At 43.2% G+C, this 16,185-nt stretch overlaps 1 protein-coding gene across 1 annotated transcript in view; it reads left to right on the top strand.

Moving 5' to 3' along the window:
- GRK5 (G protein-coupled receptor kinase 5) overlaps positions 1 to 15,956 on the top strand; it is a 167,033-nt gene extending 151,077 nt beyond the window's left edge. The window contains exons 10-16 of the mRNA XM_086617015.1: positions 576 to 613; positions 1,435 to 1,524; positions 2,782 to 2,990; positions 11,466 to 11,603; positions 14,003 to 14,140; positions 14,973 to 15,104; positions 15,858 to 15,956. Of these exons, the coding sequence (XP_086473141.1) occupies positions 576 to 613; positions 1,435 to 1,524; positions 2,782 to 2,990; positions 11,466 to 11,603; positions 14,003 to 14,140; positions 14,973 to 15,104; positions 15,858 to 15,956 (844 nt within the window). The remainder of the gene's footprint in view (positions 1 to 575; positions 614 to 1,434; positions 1,525 to 2,781; positions 2,991 to 11,465; positions 11,604 to 14,002; positions 14,141 to 14,972; positions 15,105 to 15,857) is intronic.
- Positions 15,957 to 16,185: the final 229 nt, after the last annotated feature.

Raw genomic sequence — 16,185 nt, 5'->3', positions numbered from 1 at the left:
ACAAATGTTTGTAAGAAGGATTTTAATCTGGGCACGGCATTTCCTCCTCTGCCCCTCATTTTACAAACTCTCTGAAATTATTACACATGTGCAGAAGTGCATATACACATGTTCACATATTTGGTCTGAGTCAGATGCCAAGCATAGAAAATTTGAGCCCAACAGATTGCTATTTCCATTTTCATACGCAAATAAAATATTTTAAAATTTGAAATATTATTTTTTCAACAAAATATTTTATAACAGAAAATGTAACAGAGGTTTAACAACATACAGGACTGTAGGGCTTGGTTTACAGGGCTTACGGGACTAGATGGATGAGTCCATTACAGAGTGGATTAGGAACTAAAAGCTTGGCTTAGTGAAAAAATGTAACTCCAGTTTAAAAAAAGGCATATGGTTTCAGTCTATCTGTGAAGTGAGTTGTTGAAAGTTGTATTGGTTTCACGAGTTCCTTGCTGTTTGAGTTGACACTCAGTTGGTTTACTACGAGTAATAAATGCACTCACACACTGTCGTATGGTTATGTTATCAAAACCAGGTTTATACAAATAATGGCTATCTTTCATTTTCAGAGATTTGAAGCCAGAAAATATCCTGCTAGATGATTATGGTAAGTCTCAGTGGTTTACAGGGATGCTTTCACAGTAAAGTAGATTAAGTTAGTTTTAGGATATATATTGCACAAAGACAAATAATGCTCTGAAGTGACTAAGAGGCTCAGCAGACACTGATACTCTTCTCCTGGGATGGGTGAAGTGCTGGAGCTCACCGCGCGGGTGGAGTGAAGCAGCCGTGCTGCTCGGCAGGGTCTGTTCTCGAGAGCACAGCTTTGCTGGGGGTGTCTGCCTTTTTTCCATTGTTTCTCCATCTTTCTTGTTGCAAGGCTGACACAACACAAAGGAAGTTGTGATTTCTAAATCTGTGCTCCCCACTCCACTTTCAAAAGTACCTTCATCCTTTGCTGAGCCAACTCTCATTTTATGCAAACCCAGGTAGACGTTTGTTGCTGAAGGCAACGATAATCAAATCTCACGCTGACTTACAGACCAGATGTAGCCCCTTCAGCCATCGGAGAGTCACAGAATTATGTCAGCCCATCCATCCACCGTCATCAGTTCAAGATACTTCCCCACAGCATGCTCCTCGTTGCGTGCTTTCAGTTGGTTTTAAAATATTTGACACAATCCACTCTAGTCCGCAACCTCACTGTTAAAATTAAGTTCACTGCATTGTAATGTCATTAATAATTCCTCTTTTCCTTATCAATGAAGCTGCTCCAATTCAGCCATTCAGAACATTCTTTTCTTAAAATATCTGAACAGTAAATTGCAAGAGTATTGCAGCGATGACAGTAGTTGTGGTTTTGGGCTGATTTGGGTCATATTATTATATCTGCTTTGTGTCGTTTTGTGTCTTTTTTTTTCCTTCCAGGCCATATTAGAATATCTGATTTGGGTCTAGCTGTTAAAATCCCTGAGGGTGAATCAATCCGTGGAAGAGTAGGAACAGTAGGGTATATGGGTAAGTCTTCCTTACCTCATCTTTTTGATAATTTGCTGAGATTACTTGAGTTTTGGAGATTTTCCCACCATATAGGCTGAAGAAAAAGAATAAAAGAAGATTTACATTCAGATGGGTGCAGTTTCCTGCAGCAACCCACCAAGAAGTTATGCTAGTGGAAATCAGAAAGGTCCACAGCATCTCTTAATGAGACTGGTCTATAATCTTAAATCAGCAAAGAAAATTAAAAGGGGAGACAATAACTGGAATTCTAGTGATTTTAGATTTATTTTAGGAGGATTATGTGCATAAAATAAAGGTTTCTTTCTAGTTGCTACTTTGTATAGTATTGAAAATGTATTTGTATATCTGTATGTTAATGGGTAAGTCTGCACCTATGGTCATCTTGACCACGGTCGTCTTGAGTCTTCCCCTATGCGCAGGGGAGGCTGCACAAAAACAGCATAGAGATTTTGACAATGGTAAAAACCACACTCCCTCATTTTACTAGATCTGTTTTCTAAATTCAGCATAATTCTTTTCATGCATTCTCTGGGTGGGCATATTTCTTGGAATAAAAATTGCTTATGCTTAATTTGACTAAACAGAAACTAGCTGATAGAAGCCACCGTTACGCCATGTGTAACGAAAGCAAGCAAACCAGTTGTCATTCCTAAATTGTTATCTCAGTGTAAGCTCGTGCGCACACTAAGACTGTGCTTGTGAGCACCCGTGTGTTTGTTTGTACCCATGTGAGGAAGTGAGGATGCCCACAAGACAGTGACTATATGCCCAAAGCACACTGAATGGTTGCAATACAAAATAAATCAATTTGTTTTTTAAAGGAGGGGGAAAATAAGTTATAAATTGACTGAAAAGACAGAATTTGCTTTTGAAGAAATGTCACTGTTGTTTACAGGATGTGTGTTTGTATGTCATTTCTTCCCTAAATGGAGAAGTCTGGAAGGACTCTTAAGACTGGGCCTCTGCCTAATACTTAGCTTCAACTTCTTTTTGTTTTTTCAATCGGCCTGACTCAGTAGAGAAGTCAGAAGACAGCAGGCACATGGCATGTAGCCTGTAGAGAAAAAAACATGGCATGTAACATGCTACATTTTCTGTAATGCCATCAAGAGAAATCAGGAGGTATTTTTATATTTTACCCACCATCCTCTGTGCATGTGTATTCAGTCGCCAAAATGGGACATTTAGAAATTTAAGTTTTTTGCCTATGTAAATATCAAGCATTTCCACAAGGCACATCTTTCTCTTCCACAGCTCCAGAAGTGTTGAACAACCAGAGATACACACTCAGCCCTGACTACTGGGGGCTAGGCTGTCTCATTTATGAAATGATTGCTGGGCAATCACCATTTCGTGGAAGGAAAGAGAAGGTGAAGAGGGAAGAAGTGGACAGAAGAGTGCTGGAGACAGAAGAGGTGTACTCCCATAAGTTTTCTGAGGAGGCCAAGTCCATCTGTAAAATGGTAAGGGGCTTGAAGGCGCAGTGTGGGAGCTTCATTAGCAAGCTGTATCTGTCACGGTCCGAGCAGTAACACAGTGCCATAGAGGGTCTGCAGACACAAGGCCTAACCAAGCTCATCCGTTGATGGGATGACTGCATTCTCTATTCATTCAACTTGTGTTTATTTGGGCTTTCTTCTCCATGAGATTCATCACGTTCATCTTGAGTCCTCTCCAAAGTTTTATGGCCAAGGGAGCAGTATCTATTCTCGTGAGACTTTGAATGTTAGTTTGCAGTCAAGAATGCATTTCTGTCTTTTATAATCCTGTAGAAAAAAATAAAAAGGACTTGATGATGCAAGACTGATTGTCTCCTGCAAGGAACTGAAAACCCCATGCTTCCATTGTCTTTGGTGAGAGCTGGGGGTAAGCAGGACAAAGATTATGCAATGAAATTATTGTGACACTCAAATGTTGTCCCACCCCATCTCACTGACTTTGTTAGCAGCCTTTCCCCTGGGTGCCAGAGTATCCAGCTTTTTTTAATACTGTTGAGCTGTCCTTTAAAATGTTTTCTCACTCTTTCAGCTGGGAGTCATTTTCGTAGCACAATAGCCATGTCTGACAATGGAAATCCTCAAACCCTCTGAGAAATCTCAAAGCTGTGTCTGAATTCATCAGTGTCTTGTTGACATCCATCTTTAGAAGGCTGAATTGTAATTTGGGAAGGGATGTGGCCGTTTTCTTGATGTTGTTTACTAAAGAGTGAAGTCTTCTTTGGAGACAATGACGTATCTGTGTATACTGGTAGAGAGAGAATGGAAGGAAAGAAAGGTCAACAAATAGGTAGTGAGAGTTTCACCAATATCTTGTGCAACAGGCGAGCAAACAGCATATCAACAGTATTCTGGTTGGCTGGCTTCATGAAATGACACTGAATTCTCCTTGCAAAATAATAACGGTATTATTGCCAAGTATCATGCCTGGAAGTCATTAACTCACAGTGCACCAACTCATTGCTGAATCCCAGGGGTAGTAATTAACTGACATCACTCTTGATAGATACGCTAGGCCATTCACTGCCCTTAATCTGCGATTCAGAGCCCCCAGTGAAGTCAGCGTGGGAGGATCTAGGACAGTCACAGGCTCTTAAAGACCATTCCATGTGCTCAAACAGCCTGCCATCTCTTCTCTATTAGCATCCCAGCTCCCACCAGGTGAGAAGCAGTGTCTGCTGGAGCGGCAGAGAGTCGTGCATGTCCTGTTGTTAGCATGAAACAAAAATGTCATGAGGCAAAAATGATATTCTTCTTGCTTCTTCCATAGTTAGTTGCAGGCATGAGGCATAATCGAATGAAAATATACTTTGAAAATAACCAAGCCCATGAGAACTTAAAACAGAGAATGAAATGTAGCATTGATGGGATAGTGCTGGAGATGACTTACCACTCCCAGGGGAGTAGACAGTGGAAGTCATTATACTGTAGTGGTCATGTTCAGCCCTTGCCTCAGGGAAGCATGAACTATATGTAAATAATTCCTGACAATTTGATCATTACTGCTTCACTGTCCAATCACGCAGCATGTTTATTTAGGTGGTTTGTGAAAATTCTTAATAGATCCAAAGATAACCCTGTCCTTTTTGAGCATTAATACATTAAAATTACTTTGCTTTAAGGCTGGAAGAGCCTTAATTCTGACACTGAGCGTGATGGCATTTGTGGTTTTCCATCCAAAAGTCATTTATTTTATCAAGTGATATTTTTAAAAATCCATTATTCAAATCTATTTTCTCAAATTCTTTTTGCTCTTTTTATTGAAAACAAGAACCTTGCTGCATCTTAACAAGGAAACAAAAAAGTGATAATTAAGTACCCGTCATACCTGCAAAACGAAGCATAAAGTCGCAGTACATAAACCTAACTTGAGCTGTCACAAAGATCCAATGGAAAAGGCTTTCCTGTAGCGGACTCTTCAGGGCAGGAGTGAGGAACAACATGTTTTCCACCGTGTCGCCTAACCTTCTCTTCAGAGCCTGCTCCATGAGCTGATAGCGTCTCCATCAGGAAATATATTGTCTTTATTCATTTACTCATATGAGAAGCCTTTAGTGTCACCCATGTCAGCCTTCCCCTCCTGGATGTTTATGCCCTTTGCATTTTTGCAGGCACATATCATAGCTCCCATTAATCATCATCCATCCCATATTTCCATGTTTCATTTTGTAAGTTTTTTCCCATAAATCAGACCTCATTTTGGACTGACACAGAGATGAATAATAAATAATTAGGAACAGGGGCAGCTGGCTTTCTGGGAAGCTCCCCAACCCCTAGTTCCCATATAACATAGCTGCTTCATGGTGTGTTTTTTCTGTGAAAAAATCCAGTCTTTCTAGGAAATGCTCCCTGTTTGTTGTTGTTATGACTTGTACTTCATTGATGTACATGCATGTTTTCTCTGACAAGTGCAGTCTTGCATCCAAAGATGTGACTTGAAGTGCATTCAAGTCATCATTATTGGATGGGCCCATATTGTTGTGCTCTTCTGTCACTCTTGTCAACATCCTGTTTGTCTGCATTTCCCGCAGACTGTCTTCCCTGCTGCTTTTTATTCCTGCAGCTCCTGTTTTACTCGATAAAAGGGATCTCTGATTGAAGGATGCAGAGAAGATGGAGCCAAACTCTTGGTTTGGTGTCCAGTGATAGGACAGGAGGCAGTGGGCACAAACTGAAACACAGGAGGGTCCCTCAACATCAGGAAACACTTCCATGGTGAGGGTGGTCAAATACTGGAACAGGTGGCCCAGAAAGGATGTGGAGTCTCCACACTTGGAGATACCCAAGTGGACATGGCCTTGAATAACCTGTTTTAGGTGACTCCACTTTGAGCAGAAGGATTGGACTAGACAATCTCCAGAGGTGCCTTCCAGCCTCAGCTGTTCTGTGATTGATCTCCATTCCTTTCCCAAAGTGCCTCCTCAATCCACTAAAAGATGATGGATACTTTTTTCCCTAAAAGCAATTTTTTGGATGGATACTTTTTTCCCTAAAAGCAATTTTTTCTCTTCCTCACTCCCCACCAGAAACTCTGTCAACATACTGCTACTACTCCTGCCTGCTTTCTTCTCTCCTCTCCGCTTTCATCCCTGGAAACCAACTTGTTCACACATTATGGCACCTTGAAGTTTATCAGTGCTGCCTGAGAAAAACTGCTCTTTCATCTGTCTTGAGAGGCACCTCACACACATCAAGGTGGTCTTCAAAATGATTATCATTGGTATTGTTATTGATAATAAATCTTGTCTAGTAAGCCTTTGCAATAGGCTTAATTGTCATCCATGCCCAAGGGAGTTTTTACTCTTCAGTTGGCCAGATTGGGCTGTGATTCCATAAGCATAAGCGCTGCAATATACAGCCATTTATGTCATTCTAGCATCTTCAGTTCTCACACCGCTGTCTTGTCTCATTTAGTAATTGAGAGGTGACCATAGTATTACTCTTATGTTCTCTAAAAATTGTTTAAAATCGTGTGTTTACTTCTGTTTTGGGGTTTACTTTTATCTAGGTGCTCTCTTAAACTGTTTGATCAGTTGGGTCAACGGAATTGGTTTTACCATTCCTCTTCTTTCATGAGCAGCAATTTTTTGCACTCTTACCCGACAAAAAGTTTCCCTTACTCCCATAATTTTAGGACTAACATCTTAGGACTTGGAGTTATTTATTACATGGTGTGATCTGGATATGAACTGACTGATCACATGAAGATAAATAAAGCAGCACTTTGGGGACTGTTGGCTTTTTTTAGCAATCCTCACAACAGTTGTTTCTTTTTGTAAAGGAAGCAAAACAAAGTCGTGGAAAAGTCTCAGACATTGCAGAGTTTGAATCCCCAGCAGGGATCATATGAATGACATGAAAATATCAGAGTGTACTTTATATCAAGAAAAAGATCTTAATGTAACTTCACCGCTGCTACTCAAGAATCTTCTTTGAACGTCCTATTCTAGTCATGCTTTTCCCATAACTCTGTAGACTAAATCCTGCCCTCATTTACACACATCCAGTGTCATCTGGAGCCCTTGTTACCAGAACATAAAGGCTCTGCTGGCTGGTATCAACTTCATGTATGGTTGGATGGCCTAAGCCATCTTCAGATCTGAAGCTTTGTGAATTCTCTGTAGGCTTTGGCTGTAGAATTACACTTAAATTATGTTTGATTGGGTCATTTGCACTGCTGTCCCAGGAGGGCTTGCCATCAGCCTGATGCAGTTCCTTTTGTTCTCCTCTCTATTCATATTAAATACATCCTTTGAAACTGAATTAAACAAAAGTGCAGAGATGACTTAAAACATACAGTTGTTATCTCCATCAAATGGGATGCATGTTTCAGGCTATTACACAGGTTTACTCTTGCAGAAAGCTGCTGGGGCTGCAGGAAATGGTACAAGACTCATTATTCCTTGGAGAAAGGAAGGACTTTCCCTTCTGGAAAATATTCTAGTCCATGCTACCTCTTGATATCCACAGCAGAAGACAGGAGAAGTGTCTAGTGTCACGTGTTGCCATCTCTAGAGCTAGCTGCAGCTACAGCTTACCGAATTTCATTATTCTTTTTTTTTCTCCATTGAGACTCTGCTGAGAATCTCCTCAAGAGGTAGACAGCTGCTCCCCTGCAGCAGGACTTTGCAGGAGAACCCTCTCCTTTCTGTGGTCTTTCAGTCCCAGCCTATTCCCAGTGGCCTGTTCCCTTTTGTGTCTTCCAGCCTGCAGTGGCCAGCCACCCACAGCCAACTGCATTCATAGAATCGTGCTCTAGAGACTTCCTTCTTTCATCTTCTCCCTTGTTTACCACGGAGAAGCCCAGGAATCCCCTGACAGCCTTTTTCTATCCTCATCTACACTATCCTCTGCCCACACACTCCAAAAAACTTCTAACATTTACAACCTGGCACGGGTAAATTTCGAGATGAGCTTTTTCTTCCCATCTAGTTCAGAGACAGAATTACTGGCTGCAACAACAGGAAAGTAATCCCCTTCCTTCCCTTCACAGCTGACTTGTAGAGCTGAAACTGCGGAGGTCTCCTTTATGGTCTACAGGCAAATCCAAATCTACCCTTTCCTACAGCAGCACTGTTCTTCAACGTATCATTTCCAAAAGTGTATCAGAGCCATGGGTAGTAAAAGTGGTCCTTCTGCCTCCAGATTCTTCTTTCCACTTGTCAGGAAAGTCCTCTCAACATGAGAGAACAGAAGATCAAAAGAACTTTTGCCTTCTCTGCCCAGCCACAATAGAGCAAACCAGATCTTGACTGGAAATTCCAAAGCAATCTTCTTCACATAGGCTAAATCTGTATGCCTGTTGGGATTTAAAAAAAAAAAAAACAAACCACAACACAACTCCAAACCGAAAACCCCACAACAAAAAACTTTGCCTTAAGACCATGAAAGCTCAAAGTCTCATGCAAGCATTTGAAAGCAAAACATCTCTCTTTCCTTCAACCCAGGGAAAGAAAGCTCCAGAGAAGCACCCTGAGAAAGATCTTTTCCTATGGGTTGGATCAATGCAGTGCTGTATCATGTGAATCTGTGTGCTCAGAAGATGACAAGGCATAGAGATGTTTCTTCAAGTGTTTCTCTGTCTGTGAACCAGCCAGTCATGGTGACCAGTCAGACCAGATGTCACCACTCAGACAGCAGCAGAGACAGAGGAAACTGTGAGGAAGGAAGGGCCATGGCTATGTGGAAGCTGGAAGTTGCTGTTGTGGTCAGAACCACTAGCTTTTCCCCATCCCTCGATCCATGCAGTCTCCTCTGGCTATTACTGCTGCTACTGCTGAGGCAGAAAGAGCTGAGCAGAAGACTCTTCTTTTATGTCCCACAAACCCCTTCATCACTTCTTCTGACTGCTTGGCCTCTGCCATTGTAGCTTGCTCAGGACTGGCTGGAGGATGGTCTCTGCATACATTGGGCACACCGATGCCAAAAGCCATTTGCCGTCTCAGGCTGGAAATGAGACCTGTAGGAAAAAAAATGCAGAACTGAGGAGGCTGTGGAAGTCAGATAAGAAAACCACTGATGCTCAGAGGGGTAGCAGAGCATTCAGAGAAGCCTAAAGAGCTGTAAACCTGTGATAAGGACAAGAAAACCCAGCTCTAGCCAGACACCAGAGGAAAGATTAACAACCTTACATTAGCAACAAACAGGTCTTTCAAGGTTCCCCCTCATAGAGATGATGTGGCTGAGACAGCAACACAACCAAAGGGTACTGGGGCATACCCTGAGCTCAAAAAGCCTACGAGCAACATCTCCAGACAACCTTACCTTAGTGGGGAAGCTGCCTGGCTCCCCATTCCCAGCCTCCTGCAGGGCTGCACCTGATTGTCTACCTGATCTCCTGAAAACTTCTTTTCCTCTCCAACCCTCCCAAAGCTATTTGCCTCCTGCTCTCCTAAGTGAACCCCAGCCAGGTGCTGCAAGGTGCAGCTCAGTTTGCTGATTGCCCTGGCAGTCAGGTACAGTTAATAAAATCCCCAGGGACTTATCCAGGTGGGCTCAGATGCTCAGAGAACCCAAACCACCCCACTGTCCTGCATGGGCACTGAGCCCCCCGTGGGAAGGCAGTCCCGGGGAGTTTTGCTAATCATTTCGGTGCGATTGGTCTGCAGAGCCCACCTGGGCAGAGGGCGAGGGGAGATCGCTGCGTTTCAGCTCCTGCTTTGGAGCAGCAAAGCTGGAGATGGAAGAGGAGGTGAAGCGTGAACCTTTCCCTCTCCCGGGCACCCAGGCACCAGTCCCCTCCTGCCCCCGGGAAGAGTCCCCCATACCGCTCCAGGGCTGCTTCCCCGAGGGGCACGGAACGCCTCGCCGCCCCCGGCCGGGTCCCGCCGCCGCCCCGCGCTGCCCCGCCGCCGCCCCGGCCCCGCCGCGCTGCCCGGCCGCGCTGCCCTTTCCTCTGCTGCCCCCCGGCGGCCCTCGGCGCGCCCGGCAGCCGCGCTCCCTCCGCCGGGGCCGCGTCGGGCATCCCCCCCCTGCCCCCGTCCCTTCCTTCCCTTCCCCGGCTGGCGGTGGTGGGTAGCGGTGGGGCCAGCGGCCACCGCACAGCTGTAGCGTCAGTGCGGGCTGGCTCAGCCCCTTCCTTCAGCAGCCGTTTAGAAATCAGGGTGCCAAATGTGCTGAGCGGTGGGGTGTCTGCCTGGCTGCATGTCCGGCTCCAGGAGCCATGGCATACCCTTCCTGTGGAAAAGGGCTGGTGTTCTTTACTCCTCCATGATGTTGCATGGATGTATGAAGTCTTTTCCTCCAAAGTGGAGACTCAGCGAAGTTAACCTCGACTGTTTTCAATGCATGTTTAGTTTTCCGTTGTACTAAGGCACAAGTTATGCATCTCTTTAACAGGCAGTTGAAATCTCTGGGCAGATTATCGTGAGTTCAGAGTTACATTTTTCCCTCTATCTAAGAGAGCACCATGCAGACTTCCTCAAAGATAAATAGAAGGGAAGAAAGAAAGCAAATTTATCAACCTTCACTGCAGTCAGTAGTACCTTTAGAAAGGACCTTGTCCCAAGTGATGCTTTTTTTGCACCAGTCATTTGCATGCTGAGCTCTACTTCTCTTTACCTCTCTTGAACTGTTTAGATGTGATCTCTTTAACATTGATTTAGCCTACTTGAATCTACACATATGATTTAAATGAAGAGGCATTTTGGTGAAGATCTGGCTACATGTTCTGTCTCCACATCCACCAACTAGTCTGTGCCAGAATTGTTCTTTCATTGAACTGTTCTCTTGCAGATCAATTAGTCCATCCATACAAGGCTTTCCAGTACCTACCAGCCCTGCATTTGTGTTCATGGACCTCCTTATCTGATAGACCGAGGATGCTGAGTTCAGTTAGTCTCCGTTGCTCCATTAGAGGTACCCAGGAAACAGGCAGTGAGAGGTGGTGCATTGCCTTTGTCTGAACACAAATAAGGCTGAACTGAGGATGGTTACTGATACTGGCTTCACCAACAAAACTCCCCTTGAGCAGAGATAGGCCCATGAGCACAAAGGGTTGGTTCAATGTGTCATGTGATGTACTAGAATATACTACAATGGGTGGGGAGAAATTTAATAGTGAAGTCGCCCAGCCTAAGCAGCATGGGAAAAGTAACATGAAAAAAAAGAACTGAGAAAAAGCACATGGGACTTCTGAATTTGCATTTGTATATGTTATTAGGATATGTCAGGCCTCTTCTTGAGAGTGTTCGATGAAAGTAAGCAGAAGCAGCGGTTTCTATTTTGACTGTAAACACTTCACAACAGGTAATTTTCAAAGGGCTTCGCCAGCACGTAGAACAGTGCAGTCCTAATCCATTTAACTTTGACCATTAAATAACAGCAATTACAATTCCCCTCTGTACTTCCCTCTGGCACATTCAAAACGAACTAGAGATAAAAATATCTTTGTGGAGCTCTTGCTTTTCTGACATCCTTACCATTCCTCTTGGCATGTTTCAGCTCCTCACCAAAGATGTGAAGCAGCGGTTGGGATGTCAAGGGGAAGGTGCGACAGAAGTGAAGAGGCACCCATTTTTCAAGAGCATGAATTTCAAGCGGTTAGAAGCAGGAATGCTGGACCCTCCCTTTGTCCCTGATGTAAGTACAATAGGAAGAACCCCCAGTGGCCTCTTTCAAGAATTTGTTTCTAAAATAAGTTCTGTCTCTTAGAGCTGTCATCACTCCCTGTGTAGGTAGCTGCCCTAGGAAGATGTGATAAGCAGTAGAGCTGGAGTGGAGAGGCTGGGAGGAAGAGGAGAGCTGCTCTGGGGGGGTGGGCCTCCATGTAGGGTGATATTCTGGGGCTTGATTTCTTCCCACTTACTTTAACACAGTCTTCTTGTGTGAGACTGGAGGCACCATTTGATCTGTTCATGCCTCAGTTCCCAAACTTTAAACTGGGAACCTTTGTGTTCTCTTATCCATAGCAGTGGATGAGACTAAGTATGCTCAGGACCAGGTGGTGCTTGGAACACTCAGCTGTGAAACCCACATGTAAGCATACAACTATATAGATATATATGCTAAGGTGAAACCAGAATTACAAAGTCCAAAGCTCTATGGAACTGAGGAATGGACTGGATCATCATGAAAACAGGCATTTGTTACAGAGAGTCTGAACCAGGTTCAGATCTCAAGTATCAGCTCAAGCAGAGGAGGTGGCTTGGACCTGAGAGAGCATTTTGAACTTGTTAGTGTTCATGGGGCATGGAATCCAGCACTGAGTCCTTACTCAGGTTTACACACACTGAAAGTCTTTGTTGCATTGGCAAGAAGAAAACTTTTTCCACCCTTTTGTGGTATTGGTCTCTACCCCAGTGCACAGAGTTATCTGATTATTTCCCTCCTGCAGGGCTCTCTTTCTGGCTAGACCTTCTATCCTTAAAGTTCCCATATGGTTCTAAGTAAACACTGCCGTTTTAACATATTAAGGAAAGTAACATCTTGGCAGCTCTCATTCACATCGCTGCAAACTCAACCAAACCCGAGTGGTTTGAACACTACAAAAGTTTACTTTAGCTGCTCTGGTTTTGCTTTACATTTTACTGTGCGGCCTAGTTATTCCTGCCAATTAGCCCATGGTGTTACGACCTGCTTTAGTGGGAAGAAATAGGAGACGAGCTACTATTCCTTTCTGATGTAGAAAATTGGAAAATTCTGGGCTCGAATTTGGAATCTGCCAGAGTGTATTAAAAGCTTAACTGTGGCATGTAAAGCCTAGAAGGCACCTCTTATAGACATATTTGCTAAAGCAGAGGCACATAATTTTTTATGGGTATTTATTGGGAACTCAAGAGCTGCCCCTAATTTAATTCATTTGGCACTTCATCCATAGATTTCCAAGTCTTTACTGAAGTGAGCTGAATCACCCAAAGCTATATAGCCAATGGCAGAGGTTGTAATCCAACCCACATCTCTCCATCCTCTTCTAGACTACTCTGTCTCCACAAAAATGTTGTGGATTGCAGCCATCAGGAATGCAGAGGGATGCAGCCTCCAGCAAATAGGACTTCTGTCAGGAATCAGCTTGATTTATTTGGTCACACTGCTCAACTCTAGATAAAATACTGCACGGTTGGACCCCTGGGCTGTGCAGTCATAGTTCCATCTGTAGACAGTAGATTCAACACATGCTTGAGTTCAGCAGGTCAGGCTAGTCCCATAAGCCACCGCTCAATTATTCCTGCACATCAAAGGATATCTGTGTTGTTGCTGGGAGCTCTCTAGGCATGCAGATGACCACACTAACTATGACAGGTAGCCAGCGATGACTGTTTCTGCTTTCTGTGGCTGACTGCTGGAATACAAGCTAAAAGCTGCGTAGAGCCCTGTCTTTGTCATCCTAAAAGATTAAGTAGTTTAAAAAGGCAAAGCCATTTGGCTATTTGTTTGAAGAAAGGCAGCCAAGTTAAAACAGTTAATAGAGGTGATTCTGGACAGCTTCCAGCAGCTGAGCTATTAAGGCAAACAATAGGAACATGCCAGACCTCTTCTGTTTTCTTTAGCAATTAGTACACATTCCTTTAAACTTTTAAGCTGCGAACTCCACAGCTATCTGAGCAGAACACCACTTCTATCTGAGGTCCCTTTTCAGAGCTGTCTCCAGTGTGTCTCTGTTAAACGTTCTGGGTTTCTGTTGTTCCTTCGCTAAAAGAAAAGACTACTGAAGGATTTGATTTTTGTTTTCTTGCTCCTTCTGTCCTTTTCCCTTCACCTCTTAACCATATGGTACGTGGATGGATGACTAAAACGTACTGTGGCTGCGCTGATGCTTGAAGGACTTCAAAGTGGGGAGCTTAACACGCTTAAAGCAAAGTCAGCCTTTGATAATCAACATGCGGGCAGAGCAAGTCTAGAGAAGCAGGATGCAGATAGTCACTTGTTGTTAGGAATTCTCACTTGAAGAATCTGTGAATGAAAGCACATGGTCAGACTCAGAAATATTTTTTCTCTTGCTGGTTTTTTTTTTCTTTTTTTTTTTTTCCCTGCTGAGATAGCCCAGAGCAGTATATTGCAAGGATGTGTTAGACATCGAGCAGTTCTCCACAGTGAAAGGAGTTAACCTGGACCAAACAGATGATGATTTCTATTCCAAGTTTTCCACAGGATCAGTGTCTATTCCATGGCAAAATGAGGTAAGGATGTATAATAGTAAAATCACGCCAATAAATCCCCTAACACAGATGGTTTAAGAGGAGCTGTATGTTTCCATAATATATAGCTACTGGATCACTTGCCAGACTCTAATGCTTTTGTAAGTTACAAACGGCCTCTTTCGAGATCTATAATGTTCCACAGATGTCAGGTTCAGGTGACTGTATCTGTTGGCTCTGCATATTTGTGTAAATTGGCAAGGATCCTACTGTGCTTCCGTCTCCTGGATTTCTACAGAGGTGTTTCGAAAACAGCTCTTGGGAACCTCCATGGGATGGCTGGAAGTCCTAATGGAAGGCTTCTCCATTGATGATCCTGATCTCACCCATTGTCTTGTACCTGCAGTGGGTTCCAGCTGCAGCGGTTGACTCTGGACCTTGAACTGCTCCAGAGTTTCCAGATCTGGGTCTTTGTTTCTGTTTGATATCAAAACACAGCCAACAGTGGATTTCATAATCCAATACTGGATCAAAAAGCAGATCCACTTGGGCAGAGGAGTGCTAATAACTGGGATTTTGTGAATATGCCTGTCTTTACCCAATGTTCTCCACAGTGGTGAAGAACAGAAAGCTTTATCAGGCAACTTCTGGTAAGACTGGTGCACAAACATGCAGAGCAGACTCAGCCACCCTTTTTCATACATCCTATTTGCCTTCCATAGCCCTTTCACCAGCAGAAATTCAACTATTAACTCTCCTAACATATTGCTCAAGATGCTGCTCCTGACCCTGATTTTGAACAACCTAGCACTACTGGAATATATTTAATGCAGTTGTATAATTTCTTTTTTTCTCTCTTCTTGTATTCCACTAGATGATAGAAACGGAGTGTTTCAAAGAACTGAACGTATTTGGACCAAATGGTACTATTTCACCAGACCTAAACAAAAGCTACCCCCCAGAGCCACCCAAGAAAGGATTGCTACAGAGAATATTTAAACGACAGGTGAGATCTTTTATTACTAAGATGCGGAATGTCTCATAGATGCCCAGTGTCACAACCACGTTCTGGTAATATTTTTGTACGAGAAAGTGCAATCTTAGAGAGGGCTTGCTGTCCTGACTAATACTGCCTATCCCAGCTTTTTCTCTTGTGATTTTTTTACCACCAGATGTTCCAGCATTTTTCGTCAGCTTTGTTTCCAGTGGTTGAAAACTTCTTACCCAAAGTATTTTTCAGTGGTATGCTGAAATGCCTTCTGTGATGGTTACATGTTTTTGATAAGTTCCCTGGGAAAACCTTTGATTTATATGTTAACAAAAAAAAAAAAAAAAAAAGCAAATGTTGAGTGAGGTAGTCCTGGCAGCAAACCAAGACACTTTCATGAGGCACCATTTGCAAATCTAAATAACATTCTTAGACCAATCTGTTTCTGTAGGGTTAAAACCATGCCTGAGCACTGGCAGATATCCTCCGTATTAGTCAGATTTAGCAGATACTGACATTTTGCAGTGAATTGATTTGATTCCTGGAGCTTGCGTGAGTCGTCTTTGCTGCATTTCTCAAGAACTGCCATGGTCCTCTGGACCTAGAGAGAATACAGGTAAGAAAGTGAAGAATATTTTACATCCAAAGATCTTGGAACAAAAATCTAGCAGTCCAGTCAGTAGATTATCACCAAAAACGAACAATGTTGGCCTAAAAGAAAGCAAGGCATATTTTGGGCATCTAATTGTCATTGTCTTCCTCTTTCTACAGCATCAGAACAATTCAAAGAGTTCTCCAAATTCAAAGGCCAGTTTAAATCACCACATAAATTCAAATCACGTCAGTTCAAACTCCACTGGAAGCAGCTAGTTCCAACTCAGTTTTACGAAACAACACGTTGCATCCTTCCACTATAATCTATGGAGCTTCTATGGATGAGAGAGCCTCCACCGTTGAGTGAAAAAAAAAAAAAAAAAAGGATCTCTCAAAAATGGAGATTTTTCTATCCATTCCTTCCAGTGGAGCCTCGCATTTTAAGAAGAATTTTCCACTCAGGTCTGTTTTTGGAGGTGGCACTCAAGACTGTGTGAATCAAATT

This window comes from Tauraco erythrolophus, chromosome 9, assembly GCF_009769465.1.
Source record: "Tauraco erythrolophus isolate bTauEry1 chromosome 9, bTauEry1.pri, whole genome shotgun sequence".
In the NCBI taxonomy this organism is placed as follows: domain Eukaryota; kingdom Metazoa; phylum Chordata; class Aves; order Musophagiformes; family Musophagidae; genus Tauraco; species Tauraco erythrolophus.
The sequence above is the reverse complement of the archived record's forward strand: the minus strand, read 5'-3'. Positions and strand labels throughout refer to the sequence as shown.